The 19,708-nt window shown below is 37.1% G+C and overlaps 1 protein-coding gene across 2 annotated transcripts in view; it reads left to right on the top strand.

Moving 5' to 3' along the window:
- U4-U6-60K (U4-U6 small nuclear riboprotein factor 60K) overlaps window positions 1–19,357 on the top strand; it is a 166,618-nt gene extending 147,261 nt beyond the window's left edge. For both annotated transcript variants that reach the window (XM_067148679.2, XM_068227944.1), the window contains exons 9-10: window positions 9,728–9,896; window positions 19,176–19,357. In XM_067148679.2, the coding sequence (XP_067004780.2) occupies window positions 9,728–9,896; window positions 19,176–19,319 (313 nt within the window). In that variant the 3' untranslated portion in view covers window positions 19,320–19,357. The remainder of the gene's footprint in view (window positions 1–9,727; window positions 9,897–19,175) is intronic.
- Window positions 19,358–19,708: the final 351 nt, after the last annotated feature.

Here is a 19,708-nt window from a genome sequence, read left to right as displayed (position 1 = left end):
GCAACTTTCTTCCGTCAGCTGTAAAAGCAAGCATTGCTGTGCATTGTAATTTTCACAACCGCTAGTTTTCATAAATACACTCCATTATCCTTATAGTGCAATAATGCTATTGCGAGGCATACGGTATCGAAAAAGACTGGAACCTGATCAGCTTTAATGATTTGAGAAGTATAAATTTTTGTTGCGCAAACATAACACAAATCTATGAAAATTTGCAATCTTATCTGTGTACTCAGCAGGCAATCTTCGACACAGTTTTGTTCTCCTTTGCACCGACACATTGTGTCATCACATGAACCTCATAACGCACCCACAACTCACCTTAAACTAAGGTATGGGAACGTGTTCGTGCGCTACCTTGTGTGCCTTTATTTGTAACATTTCAAATGATACACTGCAGCCAGTGTTACGTATTTCATTGACGTACCCGAACACTTCCTCAATTTTTGGGCACTTCCCTATTTCCAGATATTTAAATATGCATCTAGACTAGTTTGTGTTTTTTAGTTTCTTTTAATTTCTGCCAGTCATGCACCAAGTTTCTACTCACTGAAAAGGTTCTTCCACAGTAGTTACCATGCTGTTCAGCGAAGAGAATTACCCCTAACTTGAAGTTTTTTACAATGCTTGGTAAATCTAAAGGTTCTACCTATTCAATACATTATCATAATGGTCTGTTTAGAACATTACATATTTATTTAACTTATTGTAAAATACATCTTTGGGACCAGATTCGGCAATCCACTATGCCATCATCAGCCATTGGAAGTTTAATAGCAAGGAACATTCAAAAAAGTAAAAATATGCTATAAAATCATTATAAAATGTATGTTTGGCATACTTTTTACAGCAAGTCCTATTATACATGAAAAACATTAAAAATAGCTAGATAACATTGACCCATTGTACTATACAAATAACATGCCTTTTTTGAAAAAATACAGTATTATTTGGTGCGTCTAAAATTCTTTTGTATATAATTGAAAAAGTCTATGATTTGGTATAGCTTATGTACAAGAAATTTATATGAAACTAGCAAGATACCCGTGCTTCGCTACGGTATTATACTGAAATTTATAATTGAATGCTTATTGTTTTAGATATATAATCCGCCGAAATTCGCGATCTGCCTTGTTTTCTGCGAGTATCCACCAAAATTCCCGATCTGACTCGTTTTCTATTAGATTACGGCAGGTTTCCTCACATTTTTCAATCTTCCTTTCCAGCAATCGATTTCGTACTTACCGGGCTAGGCTCAGGTATTCCTCCCAGTCAGTTGGGTCCGTAAATCTTTGCCATCTTTTCCTATAATCATTTTTAATATGGATAAAATCCTTCAGAAGATCCGGCGTGGTGTCATATTGGGTGCCTTGGCGGCACTGAACCCGCGCCCGGACTGCATTCTTAGTCATTACCCGTCCAGGAGCCGTTCCCAACGCGGTCCGCACATTTGACGACGGTCCGGAACATCATCATTATTATTATTATTATTATTATTATTATTATTATTATTATTATTATTATTATTATTATGTGTTTCTGGAATGACTGATGACAGGGAAAACCGGAGTATCCGGAGAAAAACCTGTCCCGCCTCCGTTTCGTCCAGCACGAATGTCACATGGAGTGACCGGGATTTGAACCACGGAACCCAGCTGTGAGAGCGGGCGTGCTGCCACCTGACCAACGGAGGATCCTTATAAGTACATTAAGAACAGTAAAATCAATTGGTCTCACCTCCTTTTACACTCCACCGCCGTTAAGTATATTTACCGCCACCCCCCAAAAAAATTAAAAGAAGGCGTGTTTCTTTATGTTTAAAGGAGATTCCAAACACCAATGTTCACGTCTATTACCTTCAGTTTTGAGATATAAGTATCCCCATAAAAATAATTTAATTTTTTAACTTCATTTCACACTACTCCCCCCCCCCCCCCAAGTGAATTTTCCCGCAAAAAATACTTGTTTCTCTAATAGTAAAGGATCTTCTAAATACCAATTATCATGACTCTAACTTCTTCAGTTTTTGATTTATGTGTCCTCATGAAAGGAATTCAATTCCTTTACACTCCCGCCCACTAAGATGGTTTCCCCCCAAAACGCGTTTTTCTTTGTTTTTAAAGGAGATCCACATACGAATTTTCACATCTATAACAACTTTAGGTTTTATTAGATGTATGTATTCTCATACAATTAAGTCAATTTATTCTACAATTCTTTCACCCCCCCTCCCTTTCATTGGATTTTCCGAGAATACGTGTTTCTTTACTTTTAAAGCAGATTGCAAATATCAAATTTCACGTCTGTAACATCTTCATTTTTGAGATATCAGTAGCCTAATTAAAATAATTCAACACCATTTTCAGTCACTTTTACCCCCCCCTCCACCCAAGTGGTATTTCCGAAAACTAAAAATACACGTTTCTTTATGTTTAATAGCGATAAAAAATACCATTTTTCACTTCTGTAACATGTGAAGTTTTTTTAGATATACTGTAAAAATTCTCATTTTAAAATTTCACCCCTTTTGAGTTCCCGTTAAGAGGAGTTTCCAAAAACAAATCACCTATGTTTCTTTACATTTACAGGAGATTCCAAACACCCACTTTTTCCGTCTGTAACATTTTACGTTTCCAAGATATTCTGTAGATATATCCTTTCAAAAAATTAACCCCAATTTGTCACTCCTGTTTAACCGCCATTAATTGGATTTTCCAAAAAATTAAAAAATACTTGTTTCTTTATTTTTAAAGGAGATCCCATATACAAATTTTCAGTTCTGTAATATCATCCGTTTCTGAGATATATGTATCCTCATTGAAGGCATTCAACCCATTTTTCACCCTTTTACACCCCTCCTATTGGGATTTACAGGAAACAAAAAAACAGGTGTTCCTTTATTTTTAGAGGAGATTCTAACTACCAATGTTTACATCTGTAAATTTTAAGGTTTTAAGATATAGACACACTCATTTTAAAAAATTCACCCCCCCTTTTCACCCCCCAATATTTGGGTTTTCCAAAAACGAAAAAAATCGTGTTTCTTTACTTTTAAAGTAGATCCAAAATTCCAATTTTCAGGTCTATAATATCTTCAGGTTCTGAAATATAAGTAACCTCATTAAAGGTATTCAACCCATTATTCACTCTTTTACACCCTTCCTATTGGGATTTTCCGAAAACAAAAGAATATGTGTTTCTTTATTCTTAAAGGAGATTTTAAATACCAATTTTCACACCTATAACCTTTAAAAGTTTTGAGATATAGATACACTCATTTCAAAATTTTACCCCCCTTTTCACCCCCCTTAATTGGATTTTCCGGAAACAAAAAGTACGTGTTTCTTTATTTTTAAAGGAGATCCCAAACACCAATTTTCAGGTCTGTAATATCTTCAGTTTCTGAGATGTAAGTAGCCTCATTCAAGGCATTCAACCTATTTTCACCCCTTTTCACCCCTACTATAGCGATTTTTGAAAACAAAAAAATACGTGTTTCTTCATTTTTAATAAAGATTCTAAATACCAATTTTTACACCTGCAAACTTTAAAAGTTTGGAGACATAGATTCACTCATTTTAAAAATTAACCCCCTTTTCACCCTCCCATTAATTGGATTTTCCAAAAACAAAAAAATACGTGTTTCTTTATTTTTAAGAATGATCAAAAGTACCAATTTTCAGGTCTGTAATATCATCAGTTTCTGAGATATAGGTACCGGTATCCTGATTAAAGGCATTCAACCCATTTTTCCCCATTTTTCACCCTTTTTCACCCCTCCTATTGGGATTTTCTGAAAACAAAAAAATACGTGTTTCCTTATTTTTAAGTGAGATTCTAAATACCAATTTTTACATCTGTAAACTTTTAAAGTTTTGAGATATAGATACACTCATTTTAAAATTTCACCCCCATTTTCACCCCCTTAGCGAAGGAATATCCAAAAATCCTCTCTTAGCGAGCACCTACATCTTAATATGAATATATCCTCAAAATTTCATTTCTTTATGCCCAGTAGTTTTGGCTCGGCGATGATGAATCAGTCAGTCAGTCAGTCAGTCAGTCAGTCAGTCAGTCAGTCAGTCAGTCAGTCAGTCAGGACAAGTTATTTTATATATATAGATTGATAAGTGATTCTACAAAGCATTTGCCATTTTAAACTACAGTTTTTTAAACAGCAAGTCTTATTCTACATGAAAGACATTAAAAATGCCCGTTGTATTATACAGGTCTTTTTTAAAAAATACAGTATTATTTGGTGCGTCTAAAATTGTTTTTTAGGTGATTGAAAAAGTCTATAAATTTGGTGTAGTTGATGTACAGGAAGTTCGTATAAAATTGATAAAAAATCTACAAAACATCTGCCATTATTAAAGCACAGTTTTTTGGTTCCTCATAATATGCGACTTATACTGTTTGATAATATATACAGGTTCTTCTTTCTTAAAAGTTATTGACAAATTAGTCTATGTTTGACTAATGTAAGGAGTAGCAGATTTCTGATATGTTTAGTCTTATTTTAGTATTTGAACCTTGCTTCGTGATATTTTCAAGATAAATAACTGTATGGCTGAGGCCGAAACTATGGTTGAGATCTTGAATATTATTTTATATGCCAGGTGGAAGTGGGCAGTAATTAGTATTAATCTCGAACCAGCACGGACCTAAAAAGAAAATTATAAATTGAGTATGAGTTATTCAGAATGAGACGCAGTACTATAGGAAAGAATTGAAGATATGAAACTCACCTCAGGTTGAATGTAACGGCGTGTAGAGAGAGTGAGGAACAAATGCTGAATGTCAAACACCACCAGGCTGGCTCAGCTGTGCGGCGGGGTGTATTATGTAGGGGAAAGGGAAGTATGAGAGGTTGCGGTAGCGTGTATCTGTGTGTCAGGGGGGCGTGAGCTTTGTCGGGGGTAGTAAGCTAGCGCGCTACGTAATATTTTATGTACCGATTGATTTTTAGGAATTTTTAAACTGTTAATCAATGAAATAAGCATGTCAAATAAAATTGTAGGTTTTTCCGAAATATCATTTAGATTGTAATTGGGATTGTAATATTGATCTAGGGTGGTAATAATAATAATAATAATAATAATAATAATAATAATAATAATAATAATAATAATAATAATAATAATAATAATAATAATAATAATCATATGGCCTCAGCTACCGTGTGCAGACATTTCAATTTGACGCCATCTGGCTGTCTGCTCGTCAATTTCGACGTTCTGTTTTACTCTAGGCCACCACTAGATGGCAGACCGAGTAAACCGAAACTCTCTTGGGCGTCTAAGGCTGAGATTAATGAATTTTGTCGGGTAAACACCAAATGTGTCACCAGAGATCTTTTACATGCCGACATCGTACGACATGGAGTGTCGAATGGACTTTTTTCCGCCCTTCAAAAATCCGACTACCTCTGCCGGGTTTGAACCCGCTATCTTGGGATCCGGAGGCCGACACTCTACCGCTGATCCACAGAGGCAGCTATTGATCTAGGGTAATGTAACATTGCTCAGTTAGGTCTAGGAGTGGGCCTTTATTTATTGTTTCGATGATGTCCAAGTCCTTGTTGATACCGTAAATATTATGTTTATATTCCTGTATGTGCTGGCCTATTGCCGAAAATTTTCTATATTTTATGGCATTGACATGTTCATTGTATCTGATATTAAATGATCTCCCAGTCTGTCCAAGGTAAACACTGGTACAGTCATTGCAATGAAACCTATATACACCTGATTTATCAAATGGGTTTTGTACATTAACCGATTTGGAATTGTAGAAAATATCTAAATTTCTATTGTTAGTTTTGAAGGCAATATTGACATTTCTTTTTTTTTAAATATTGGTTAATCGGAAGATGTCAGAGTTAAAGGTGAAAGTAGCATATGTTTTTGTTTTTGGTGTTTCTTTTTGTAATTTAGTCTTGGGTTGGTGTTTAAATTTATAAATTATGCGTTCTATAAAACATTTGTTGTAGCCATTGTAAGATGCGATCTTGCGTATAGTGTTACATTCTATATTGGACATGGGTACCTTAAATGCTCTCTGTATTAAATTATTGTATGTAGCTCTTTTGTGACTTGGGGGATGTTCAGAGTCGTGTTTGATGGTCGTGGCTGTGTGTGTCGGTTTTCTGTAGATTTTGTATTCAAAAGAGGATGGGCGCCTGGTAATGGTTAGATCTAAAAAATTTAGGTTTTTATTACTTTCGGATTCTATTGTAAATTTGATATCATTGTCGATGTTATTGAGATGTATTAAGGTGGAAGGGGCATCGGTAGTGCGTTGATCCGTTATTATAAATGTATCATCTACAAACCTGGCCCATAAGGCTATATTATTGAATGTCTTATTATTTATAATTTTAGTGTGTTCCAGAAAATCTATATAAATGTCAGCTAAAATACCTGATGCCGGTGAACCCATGGCCAGTCCGTCCTGTTTATAGATTACTTTGTTGAAAATGAAATAATTATTATTAATTAGGAATTTCAAGATTAGTATGAAATCGTCTATTTCAAGTTGACTAAGTTGGCTGTGAGCGCGCAAATTTTTTAGAACGATTGGTATAACTTTTTCAGGTTTGATGTTGGCGTACATATTGGTGATGTCGAACGAATGCACGGTGGGGTGAGATAAGAATTCGTGCAAGGAATTTTTAAACTGTTAATCAATGAAATAAGCATGTCAAATAAAATTGTAGGTTTTTCCAAAATATCATTTAGATTGTAATTGGGATTGTAATATTGATCTAGGGTAATGTAACATTGCTCCGTTAGGTCTAGGAGTGGGCCTTTATTTATTGTTTCGATGATGTCCAAGTCCTTGTTGATGCCGTTGCACGAATTCTTATCTCAGATCATCTCGGTTTGCTGACCTCGCAGGAACACGCGCCAAGTAGTGTCGTGCATGCACTGATACAGTGGCAAGCGGAAACTTCTTCACAGAAACAATTTTATTTAATGGTTGCTTTTCTTTGTGCTTTATGTGAAACATGGCTTTTGGTTCGAGACATTGTGAAAAGGTACCAGATGACTTTTGTTATATATGCAGTGAATATAATGTTATTAAAAATGGCATCAGGGGTATTACAGACCATGTTAAACAACTTTATCTTGCGAATTTTGGTATGAAATGCAGGGAGCAGGACAAATTGTGGGCTCCTCATGAAGTTTGTGTGCAGTGTCTCAATGATTTATGCTTGTGGTCCAAAGAAAAAAAGACTGCTTTATGATTCAGAATTCCTATGGCATGGGATGGAGCCAAGAAAACCACTTCAATTATTGTTACTTTTGTTCCTGCCATGTCCGTTGGTATAACCGCAGAAATCAAAGGCTGATCCTGATAACATTTTATTGGCCATGCACCCCGTTCTTCATGGACCTGATGTGCTAGTGCCTTTGCCTCCAACTGAATTGCCAGTCATCTCTTAAGAATCTTCAGACTCGGAACGTCTTGAAGTTGAAGGCTCCAATAAGCCCTCTGAAGGCGATTCACCACAGCCCTTCTCTCAGGTTGAACTTGATGATCGAAAGAGGCAGCTGAATTGTTGGGCTCTAGATTGAAAGAAAAAAACTTGTTGGCCAAAGGCACATTTTTTATTGGTACAGGAATCGAGAAAAGGAATTTGTTGAAAAAGAGGAGAAACTGGTCTATTGTTCTCATGTTCCCAGATTGATGAGCAAATTTAATATCACCGATGATAAAGAAGAATGGAGGCTGTTATTCGAAAAGGAGCCTGAAAGCTATCCTTGTTCATAATGGAAGTCAGTATGCTTCTGTACCATTTGGACACAATGTGCATATAGAAGAACGCTATGAAAACCTGGTTCTCGTCCTCAACAAAATAAAACATACCGACCTTGGTTGGACTATCTGGGGTGATTTGAACGTAAACTCCATGCTCTTCGGTCAACAAGGCTTATATACAAAGTACCCTTGTTTCATTTGTGAGTGGGGCAGTCATGATAAGACTCAACATTTGGTTAAAAAAGAATAGCTGAAAAGACAAAATCTTGAACCAGGCATCTAGAATGTGATTCAGAAAAGCTTAGTTGAGCCAAAGAAAGTCGTGTTACACCCTTTGCATATCAAATTAGGTGTAATGTAACAGTTTGTTAAGGCTATTCCAAAAAATGGCGATTGTTTCAAATATCTCTGCAACAAGTTTCTAGGTTTATCCGAAGCAAAGTTAAAAGAGGAAATCTTTGTTGGCCCCGATATCTGCAAGCTTCTGGAGGATAAAGAATTGGAGACTAGCATGACAAGAAAGGAAAAAGAAACTTGAGTTGCCTTTAAGGATATCATCAGTAAATTTCTGGATAATTACAAGGATCGTGACTATAAAGCAATTGTAATGAATATGCTGGACAAATTTCAAGTGTTGGATTGCTCCATGAGTGTCAAAATACATTTCCTTCACTCACATGTGGACTTTTTCCCCGAAAATTTAGGAGCAGCCAGCGAAGAAGAGAGTGAACAGTTCTACCAAGACATCAAAGATATGGGGCGCAAATATCAAAGAAGATGCTCGTTGACTTCTGTTGGATGATAACATGAGATAGGCTTGAGACTGAACATAGGTAGAAGAACGTTAAAAATAAGTTTCAAAGGGAAAATAATACAGACTTAAATAGAAATTTTTTATTTATTTTTTTTTGCTCAGTTTAAATTTTGCTTGTCGATAGCTGTAGTCCCTTAAGTGCGGCCAGTTTCCTGTATTCGGGAGATAGTGGATTCGAACCCTACTGTCGGCAACCCTGAAGATGGTTTTCCGTGGTTTCCCATTTTCACACCAGGGGCAAGTGCTGGGGTTGTACGTTAATTAAGGCCATGGCCGCTTCCTCCCCAGTTCTAGCCCTTTCCTGTCCCATCGTTGCCATAAGACCTATCTGTGTCGGTGCGACGTAAAGCCAATTGCAAAAAAAAAATTTTTTGCTTCAAATTTTTATGTAAATATACATCATATTTGTTCCTCTTGGTCAGTTGTCTATTTTATTAAGTTACCTAAATAAAACCAAATTAAAATAGTATATTGGTGATTTTCTTCTAGAAACTGCACCATAATTTGATGTAAAAAATTTAAATTCAAGGGAACTTTTTTTTTTTGCTCTCGATTTTAGCAAAAATATTGATATTGATTTTACAAAAAGCCTGTCGTGATCGAAAAAAAATGGAGGTCATTTTGAAATAAGCACATAACATAAGCAAATAACATAGAAATTAGTGAAAACTTCTGTTGTATTTTTCAAAAACTTCAGTTTCACAGGCCTGTGTTATACGACTAGATCATGTGATATTCGGATAAATGAGGTGTGTTATGCATAATAAAAATGTACATATCCATAAAATTCACATGTCCAAAATCATCACTTCCCTCATTGGTTAGTCCTTGTGCTACAGAACAAATATGACCTAGGACTGATAAGAGCTCCAGCATGAAATCAGATGGTTGTGGGTTCAGATTCCACTGGGGTCGGTAGGCCATTTTTATTCTGTACATAACATGTCTTTGGTACATACTATATGCACTGAACACAACCTGATACACTGAAAGTTTTTTCCTAGGAAATACTCATTCTTTCATTCTGAATGTTGTTGTTATGAAACATGAGTCAAGTGGGCCTTCATGAGTTCAGCTGTAGGTCTTTGAGACATGTAAAATGGTTTTGAGTATCATATTTTAATTTATTATTGTAACATTCTTGTACAGCTATCATATAGTCACCGGCAGTGAAGACAACACCTGTAAGATCTGGGACTTAAGAAGGCGTTCGTGTATCTATACCATCCCAGCTCATATGAATCTACTGTCTGAAGTGAAGTACCAGAAAAATGGAGGGCAGTTCCTGGTCTCATCTTCATATGATAATACAGCTAAGGTAGTCTTCATATAAAATTTAAATATTTCTCAGTTATAATTATAAGAAGTAATATTATATGTACCTGCGGCTTCGCCTGCGTTTTATTAATTCAACCGTTAGATGTTTTAAACCATTTATTTAAAAGCAAAATAAAAAACATTATATTTATTTACACACATTGTTTTTACATAAATTGGGTTGGTTGATGTTACACATAATATTAAAGTAATATAAAAGACCATACTAATTAAAAGCACTAATTTTTCCTTATAGAGCTTCCAGTTAAACTATTTAATTGTCCTTCCATTTAGAGCTAAGATGTATGGTGTGTTTGCCTTTCCAACTCTTGAACAACCAACGTACGGTTGACCATGGGAGAAGCACGGTTTCCGAAGATCGAGTCCTACAACTTAATGCGGTTGTCCTTGTGCCTTGTTGATGCATATAGCGAAACCCAAACAAACGGAGAACTGCAGATGTCTAAATTGTAATGGTATATCCAAAAATATGATTTGAATCCCAGGAATGAATACTACTTCACCTGCAGCATGTCTAGCCATGATGGTGGCTTCAGTAATATTCGGCATCAGTTTCCGGACCGTGAGTCGTGACCTTTAGTTGAAATGATAAAAATAATAAAATGATTAATGAAGGCAGGTCTTTACCTATATAAAGACTCATCTAAGAATAAGCCTGTATTAACAATTTAACAATTACAGATCTCTGTTTACTGTAGGTTTGGCTGGACATATATATATACACACACATATCTCTCTCTCTCTCTCTCTCTCTCTCTCTCTCTCTCTCTCTCTCTCTCATATTTACCAACTGACGAGCCCAACTTAGCACTCTGGGGCAAAATGCCGGCAATCAGGAATGAGTTACCTGGAAAGTGTAGAATGGCCTATAACGGACCACATATATTGGTATTATAAATTTACTCATTCGGGACAAATATTTCAGGTTACCTGTGGGAATCTACATCTATATCATGAGTTGTATGTTCCTAGCTGTCGACAGGGAGATGCTGTGGAATGACATTAGTAGATGAATAAGCTGGAATGGAGTTTTTGGAAGTAGGGAAGATCAAGGTGGAATTCAAGAGGACAAATCGGAGCAAATATTTGTTTATAGGAAGATGAGTTAATAATGTACAAAGGAGATGATTGATACATTGTTAACTTTAAAATCATTTAAGAAAATATAAGGTAAACAACTGGTAGTGAATCTGCCACCGGGGGTTGCCCCAAATGCAGATTAGTGGTGATTGATTTCTTATTATTATTATTATTATTATTCCATTTGGGTGGACTATGTTCAAGTACTGGATATGGAATTTTCACCAGAATGTTCATTTAGCTCTGAAAGGTGCTTCCAACTATAAACTGCTAGTCACAACTCAAAATGGGGGAGGGCCCCTCCACCAACCCTCAAAATAAAAGCAATGAGCTAAAGAAAGTTTTCTTGGATTAACAACTTTAGGTCATGGGAACACTCTGTACATGCTTGAGTACTCTGCATGCATTCATTGTGCTGAATTGAGAATAAAGAATTGCTGCAGTACTCGTATTATTAACTGTGAGTTGGATACCACTACTGACATACTGTACACAGATTATGTGTTGATCCCGATTAGAGAAATCTGACCCTGTCGAGTAGTGGTTAAGAGAAATGCCCTAGAGAACTATTGACTATGGGCTGGGCTAGGGAACTATTAATACTACAGTTGTTCTCCCCAGACATTTTTGTCAGGCGGGTGGCAGGAATGAGTAGCCGGGCTGAAAATACTGTATTACCTAAAAAGTGAATATGATAAAATTTCAATTTAATCCCCTCTGGGCATTAACAGTAATATCAGGCAGGTAAATATTAACTGCAAAATTGAACTATTTTTGTGATGTTATCACGAACAAGACTTAACAGAGTATTTGGAACTTCCAGTGTTCTACTGCTTGTTCTCAATCATGTAACACTGGGGTTTATGACATAGTTGCTGTGGAGTGCCATTCGGGGTTGGGACGTTATGCGGAATAGAATTTTTGCATGCTTTTCCACGCTAATCCAACACTGCTCGTGCACGGTACTACGTGATAGTCTAGCTAAACATTTAAACTCTGATGTAAGTGACACAGTAATGCTGACAATAATGAAGATTTTTCATTTAAATAAACAGTTTTACAATATTTACATTTTAATTTGGAGCACCCAATGACTGAAATATGTATTAATATTATGTATTTTAGCAAATATCTAGGTTTGTTAGCTGGGTAGCCTGTAAAAACAGCAGGGCGGTGCGCCCATTAAAAGGGTCCTAGGGAGAACATTGTACTACTTAGTCCTGCTCTGTGGCTAAATGGTTAGCGTGCTGACCTTTGGTCACAGGGGTCCCGGGTTCGATTCCTGGCAGGGTTAGGAATTTTAACCATCATTGGTTAATTTCTCTGGCACGGGGGCTGGGTGTATGTGTCGTCTTCATCATCATCTCATCCTCATCATGACTGCGCAGGTCACCTAAGGGAGTCAAATTGAAAGACCTGCACCTGGCGAGCCGAACATGTCCTCGGACACTCCCGGCACTAAAAGCCATACGCCATTTCGTTTTGTACTACTTACAAGGGAAGTGCCACGCCATTCATTCCGAAACCTACATTACGACTTTGGTGACATAACTAATATGCTATAAGAGGACCATGTGAAAAAAATTAGCCACCTGTTTCTACTGCAAAGTCCCCAAATCACACCTGGAATCATTCGTGGCCAGACGGTAACACAGCGTAGCTTGACATCCCTGCCTCGCTGGTGAGCTATATAGACTTGGACATACTGTTTTTTGCTTGCCACAGTGAGTGTTGTACAATCTAACCTGTAGAGACTGCAGTAGTATCACTTACCTATTCCTTAAAAGCTTAATTCAGGGGTTTTATTTTCAGGATAGATTTTGGCATTAAAGGTGTGATACTTCCCATGAATGTAATATTAGATGTTCCTGTACTGCGAAGTCTTAAGAACCCTCCTCTAAATCTCAACCAGCCATACTGAACTGTGTTGATCTAATGATATTATGGTTATCATGGCAACAATAGTCATCATCTTATGTTCTGGATGCCGTTTATTGTTAGCCTGTTTCAGCCAACCCAATCCTGCTACGTTGTTTGATGTAACAATTTTTATCACTAACTTGAACATAGGCTTACCATATTTTGATAAAGAAGGGGACACATTAGCCGACGTCTACTTCTAAACTAGGATCGCGGTGATGACTCTTATTTTTAAATTTTAAATACCCCTACTTTTACAGGGTGGTCGGAATTGAAACAATGTAAACCGGGTATATGAGCATTAGAGGGTCGGTCATACTTTTAAATAATTTGAATAGAATAATTCAATATCTCACGCTGTCATTTTATCAGGTGCTGAAATTAGTCAGTCAGATCTCTTCATGGGCGAATTCAAATTGGCTTTTTTGAGGGCAATGTTGCTCACATGACTTAAGACTGGTTTGAGAGCACCAATGGAAGGAAAAAACTTTACCAGGAGAGGGATTTGAGTTCACAGGGTCATGCCATAGCAAGTACATTACAGTGACATCGGCTGAAATCCACGGTGTGTTTGTGTGTGATGTTGCTTTCTTGACATCGGTAGCTGCTAGGCGATTGGTCATTTACGGAAATGTTCATTGAGCAGCTGTGCAGCATGTGTACAGTGGACTTGGACTCACATTGTGCAGTGCAAGCCTGATTCGATGGTGCTCTCAAGCTGGTTTTAAACCACGTGCAGATTTAGCAACACCGCCTCGCAAAATCCACTAGAATTTGCCTGCAGAGCGTTCTGATCGGTTAACTTCAGCAATGGCGCGAGATATCGTATTATATTCTTCAAATTATTATTTATCTAACACACATACCCAGTTCACCTTGTTTCTGACCATCCTGTCTTTAGGCTATAGAAACTGTTGTTACATTTTTACAACAAAATAATAATAAACATTTCAAACAACTGAACTGATTATAATAACATTTATAATTAATAACGAATGGTTAAACCCAAACAGTATTCATTGGCAGGAACTCCTGTATCCATCAGTACATATAAAGAGTAGAAGTCCGTTGTAGCGAGAATTCATAACAGCAAAAAAAATTTACTCGCTATAACGGATTGTCGTTATATCCGATTTTTTGTAAAAGTCGGCAAAACCCCCATACATATTAAAAACAGTATGAAACGGCAATCAGTTTGTTCAAAACTTGCATCTTCGCGGATAATATCCACTCTATGGTTTACTTTTTTATTTTATTTTTTGAAATCTGGTACTATGTGAAGGTGTATGTTTAATTTCATATTGAAAAAATTTTAGTACCGTATTTCTCCAAATGTACTTTTTCCTTCAAAAAATTTTAATCAATCTTAAAAAGTGCTTTGTAAAATCATATGAATGCTTTTCTTATATAGTACGCATTTTAGACTATTTTTAGGTGCCGAATATTGGATTTAGTTATGGTGTATTATTCTGTGGCTGCAAAATTATTCTTTATTTCAGCGGATTTAATAACCATTAACTTAAAATTTGCATCATAATATTGAAGATAACCCGTTAAAAATTCGCCGGCAATACCTGTTTCACTCGTCTCTACAATACGATGATCCATCAGGAAAATATTCTTGCTTACTATAAAACTGTTACTTTCACTCAGTGTCAAATATACAGTAACTGGCTACCGCTACACACACGTCTCACTTGCCGGCTTCGGCTAACTTCAGTGGCTAGCGATGTATAGGCCTAATCGCGAACAACGTTGAAGGTCAACAAACGGTTTATTGCGCCATGGTATTGCATTTACGCCCTTCCGTTTTTTGTGCACATACCTTACAATTTCATCTGCGACTTCTTTAAAGCAACCATGTTGGGGACCACTGAATGCATTATTTGTGCAGTACGCATTTTTGAGCTATCCTTGTCTTCATGCTAACGCCGAATATTGGCTTTAGTTAGGCCTATGCCGTATTTTTTTGCGGCTGCACGATTATTCTACATTTCCGAGTTTTTAATGACCATTAACTTAAAATTGGCATCATAATATCGACGAGCACCCGTTGAACATCTACTGGCAATACCTGCTCCGTGTATATGCCACAACAAGATGTCTTAGTATAAATTAGCATGTTTATCAGCAATGATATGGACCGAGGAGAGCATAGTGCCTGCAAAACAAGTACAGAACCTAATATTCTACTGAACATAACGTTCCCTGCATATTTGCGGCCCAACAATGCACAGTACGATGATCCATCAAGAAAATATTTCTGCTACCGGTATCTATAAAAGTTAATTCTACTAAACGTCAGGTACAGTAGACGTGTTATAACTCCGCTACTGAGTAGCCATGGCCTTTCTAAGAGTTCGAAGGCTCGCCTTTTTTGATACCATTCTGCAGATTTGAGAAACGATTGTGTAGAGGCTGATATAATGTCATTCTCTCTTCACTCTTTCCCGAGATCCAGTGACATTGCACATAGGCACTGTACAACCGGTCACCGCGGCTAGCGATGTATAATAAAGAGATGGTCGTATATTGTCAGCGAGTTTTGTGTGCACGCACGAGGGGCGTTGAAAAGTAGCAGCGTGGTTACTACGGTAGTTGCGAAGGCCGGGATTGCAAGACGACCCTTGATTTTTCACATGAGATTCTGAGAAAAAAATTGTCGTCATGGATTCGGGGAAATACGGTATCATCCGCAGGCTTCTGTGGCAAACATTTCTGTTTTCTTCTTCAAATGGCATCACCTAACCTAACTGTATATGTATCATGAAAACATATTTCAAACGCACGTAGAGAAATGATAACCTCCTCGCTAAATTTACATGGGAATAGCCATTCCAAAATTTAACAAACACGAGATAATATAAACTATCCTCTGAAATCAGTGATCTACTCTGTCATATCTAGAGGTGTAGCACATTCTTACTTAATTTCAGTGTATAACATTAAACAACTGCTACCAGTCACGCTATTTACGCATTTATTATGAAAACATGTTATCCTTTTTCATTTAGAATTTCCTTTTGAGAACAGCAGTTGACGGGTATTACTAATCAACTCTAACATCACCTTCGAATGCCGACGAGAGATCTTGCAAATGCACATAGCGAGAAAACTATACCGTACCGAAGATGATCGATCGCATTTTGTGGCAGACATTTCCGTTTTTCTTATTCAAACAGCGTCACCTAACATAACTTAACCGTACTATATTTATCGTGAATACATACGTACATACTTCCAGCGCCAGTAGAAAATATCCTTCTCACTATAAATTTACATGATAATAACCTTTCTGAAATTTAACAGACGTGAGAAAATAGAAACTAACCTTTGAATTCAATGATGCACACTGCCATATCTTGAGGCGTATTTAATTAATTGCAGTATTTAGCATCAAAATTAAGCGATTGTTTTCTCAGTCTTTATTTTTAACGAGTGTACAACTGTTATCGGACACGTTATTTACGCATTTATTATGCAAAAAGTTCTTTTATTTTGAATTTTCTTTACGGAACAGCAGTTCCTTCGAATGTTGACGACAGAACTCGCTACTGGACATAGTGGGGTGCATAAATATCGGTAACGGAAATAATCGCTCGTAATGATGGATGCGTCAGTGATAGGGCTCTCGCTGTAACCAAAGGATAATACACTGTTTAATATAGTAATTTTGAAGTGACCGGCAAAACTTGTCGTTATAGCGGGGCTCTCGTTTTGTGCCGTACTCGCTATAGCGGACTTCTACTGTATATATATATATTTTTTTTACTAGTTGCTTTACGTCTCACCGACACAGATAGGTCTTATGGCGATGGTGGGAAAGGAAAGGCCTAGAAGTTGGAAGGAAGCGATTGTGGCCTTAATTCAGGTACAGCCCCAGCATTTGCCTGGAGTGAAATTGGGAAACCATGGAAAACCATCTTTAAAGCTGCCGACAGTGGGATTTAAACCCATTAACTCCTGGATGCAAGCTCACAGCCACGCGCCCCTTTACCGCACGGCCAACTCGCCTGGTCAGTACAGATATAAATTACCTCATGATCTGTGACTTTCTTCCTGATGCTGACTGGCCCAAGCATATTTTTTGTAAAGCTTATCTTAATCAGCAACTGCTTATTGCTTAAGAGATTGCTTGGCACAAAATTCCTTGCAAGTAAAATGCCTGTTTGGTAGATGAAGTGTTACCACTTGTAAAAATTGAAACATCAAAAACATTGAGAATTTGTAGGCTGTGACAATGAAATTTAAAGTCATTTGTTGAAGTCAAACGATTGTTAGTATATGATTTTAGTGACAAACTTTAAGGAATAAAAATCGGACAATCAGCCATTTTTTTGAAAATCCACCCTGTCAGGAATTTTAACCCTGAATTAGGGCACATATCCAGGAAAAACTGTATGTATGACAACCCTACTTCCATCTCTTGTCTGGTCTTGTCTAGTCTATCTTATCTTCTCCTTCAGTGTGCATCTTAGTATCTCTCTTGGCTGCAGATATTCCAGTACTGTACTGAAAAATCTCTGATCTTTCCTTACAAAGCACCTAACTTTCTTCTTATTCTTTCAGATTTATGTTGAGATAGTGTGCCGGCCCCGTGGTGTAGGGGTAGCGTGCCTGCCTCTTACGCGGAGGCCCCGGGTTCGATTCCCGGTCAGGTCAGGGTTGTTTACCTGCATCTGAGGGCTGGTTCAAGGTCCACTCAGCCTAAGTGATTACAGTTGAGGAGCTATCTGACGGTGAGATAGCGGCCCTGGTCTAGAAAGCCAAATACCATCCAAGAGGATCTGTCGTGCTGACCACACGACACCTCGCAATCTGTAGGCCTTCGGGCTGAGCAGCGGTCGCTTGGTAGGCCATGGCCCTTCGGGCTCTTGCGCCTTGGGGTTGGTTGTTGAAATAGTACAGGATACATTGCAGTAAATTGTATTTAAATGTTATTGTATTGACTGGGTGGACAGTTGTAATTACCATTTTTCTGCTCCATTGTAAATTCTCTGTAAGGAATTACGATGAAATTTATCGTTTGCAACATTATATCATTTAAGTTTATTCTACAGTTGAGTGTACAGAATCTTACTGATACAGAAACAGTGGTTTATGGTGGCTGTGAAATGTTACCGTGCCTCTGCCCTGCCTACGCCAGTCCTTTATCTGGTTCTAGCGATTCCATTGCGTTGATTGGCGGCCTGCCTTTATCCTTGGTCTGTAGAGTCTAATGAGGTCATGGTAGCTAAACAGTCATGTTATAATGATTTGATACGGTCGAAACCTCTCCATGTTGATGATGACATATTGTTTTCAGTGTTTATTCATTAGGAATGAATTTAAAATGCAGGGATACCTGAACTGTAATAGGTATATTAGATATGATTACATACTTTAGGTACGGCCTTGAGGCGTTAAGGCGTATTTTGTGCTTAGACCACCCAACTGGTCTCATCATCCGTATGTAATGCACCAAGTTGGCACACACTCTATGACCTGTCGGCAACCTCATTGAAATTGAGGGTCTTTATGCAGTATTGTTTGTTTCGATCGAAGGTAGTGTTGTGAATATACTCAAAGGTCTATTTAGTAATGAAATCATTAATTTGATATTGGTGGAAATGAACCACAATGGAAGAAACACAAAACAGAATAAAGTGACAGAGTTAATTGAGCCTAAAATATCAGACTTCTGGTCAAAGTATTTTTTACACTGCTTGTACTCTTATATTTGTACATATTTTTTCATATAAAATTTCTGCATGGAACATGCATATTGAATAATTTAATTTGCCAATCTCCTACATACCTCTTGCATGTCCCACATCGTAAGAAGTTAAGTTTAGAAGATATTAGAATTTAATGTGTCCTCCTATTCAGTATATACACATCTCCATCATTAGATGAAGTAATAATCAACTCGTTTGAGACATCTTCAGTGAAAAAGGTTAACTTTGTACATAATTGAAGCTGAAAATTGTGTTAAAAACCTATGAAGAAAAGAATGAAAACAAATGAGATAAGACATCAATATGTGTATATAGTGAGGTTGTGGACCTCTTAGTTTAAAAATTTTGCAGTGTGATACAGTTAAAAAACAGGACAAAATCACTGTTAAAAATTCAGATTGACAGTCTGTAGAGACAGACCTTTTCACTAGAAACTAGATGTATTGGGTAGATTCCGTGCCCTTGACTGTACTCCTGATTACATTTCCTGTTTTTTGGGAAATAGAAATAGTACTTCCTAATAAGATTAAAATTTGTTTCAGGTTTGGTCCAACAAGACATGGCAGCCTTTGCGAACTCTATCAGGACACGATGGTAAGGTTATGTGTGTTGATATATCCCCTGACTCTCAGTACATAGTCACTTCCTCGTATGATCGAACATTTAAGCTGTGGGCACCCGAGTAATATGTTTCATTGTATTATAAATTAAAAATAAAGATCTTTTAAATTAATATCACTATTTTCTTTCTCTCACTAATTGTACATTGAGAACACACAATTTAACAAAATGGCTGTCTCATCAAGACTTGTTAACACTAACAAACTGTTAATACTTGTGGTAATTAACATGACACCAGCCCTATGATAAACCTCTTAACAGCTGCTAATATTTCAAAATGGTAGCACCTAGAAGGCATACGTTTGAAGTTGTATTGCTGTATGAAGACTATGAACTGAAGAAGGCAACAGATGATCCATACTAAAAAAACTACTTTTTACAGTGGTCAGAAGAAAGTTTTCTACAAAGATGACTATTTACCAAAGTCATAATGAACAAGGTTCTAGAAGAAATT

This window comes from Anabrus simplex, chromosome 5 (genome assembly GCF_040414725.1).
Source record: "Anabrus simplex isolate iqAnaSimp1 chromosome 5, ASM4041472v1, whole genome shotgun sequence".
In the NCBI taxonomy this organism is placed as follows: Eukaryota; Metazoa; Arthropoda; class Insecta; order Orthoptera; family Tettigoniidae; genus Anabrus; species Anabrus simplex.
Note: the sequence above shows the minus strand (reverse complement) of the source record. Positions and strands in the feature narration are given on the sequence as shown.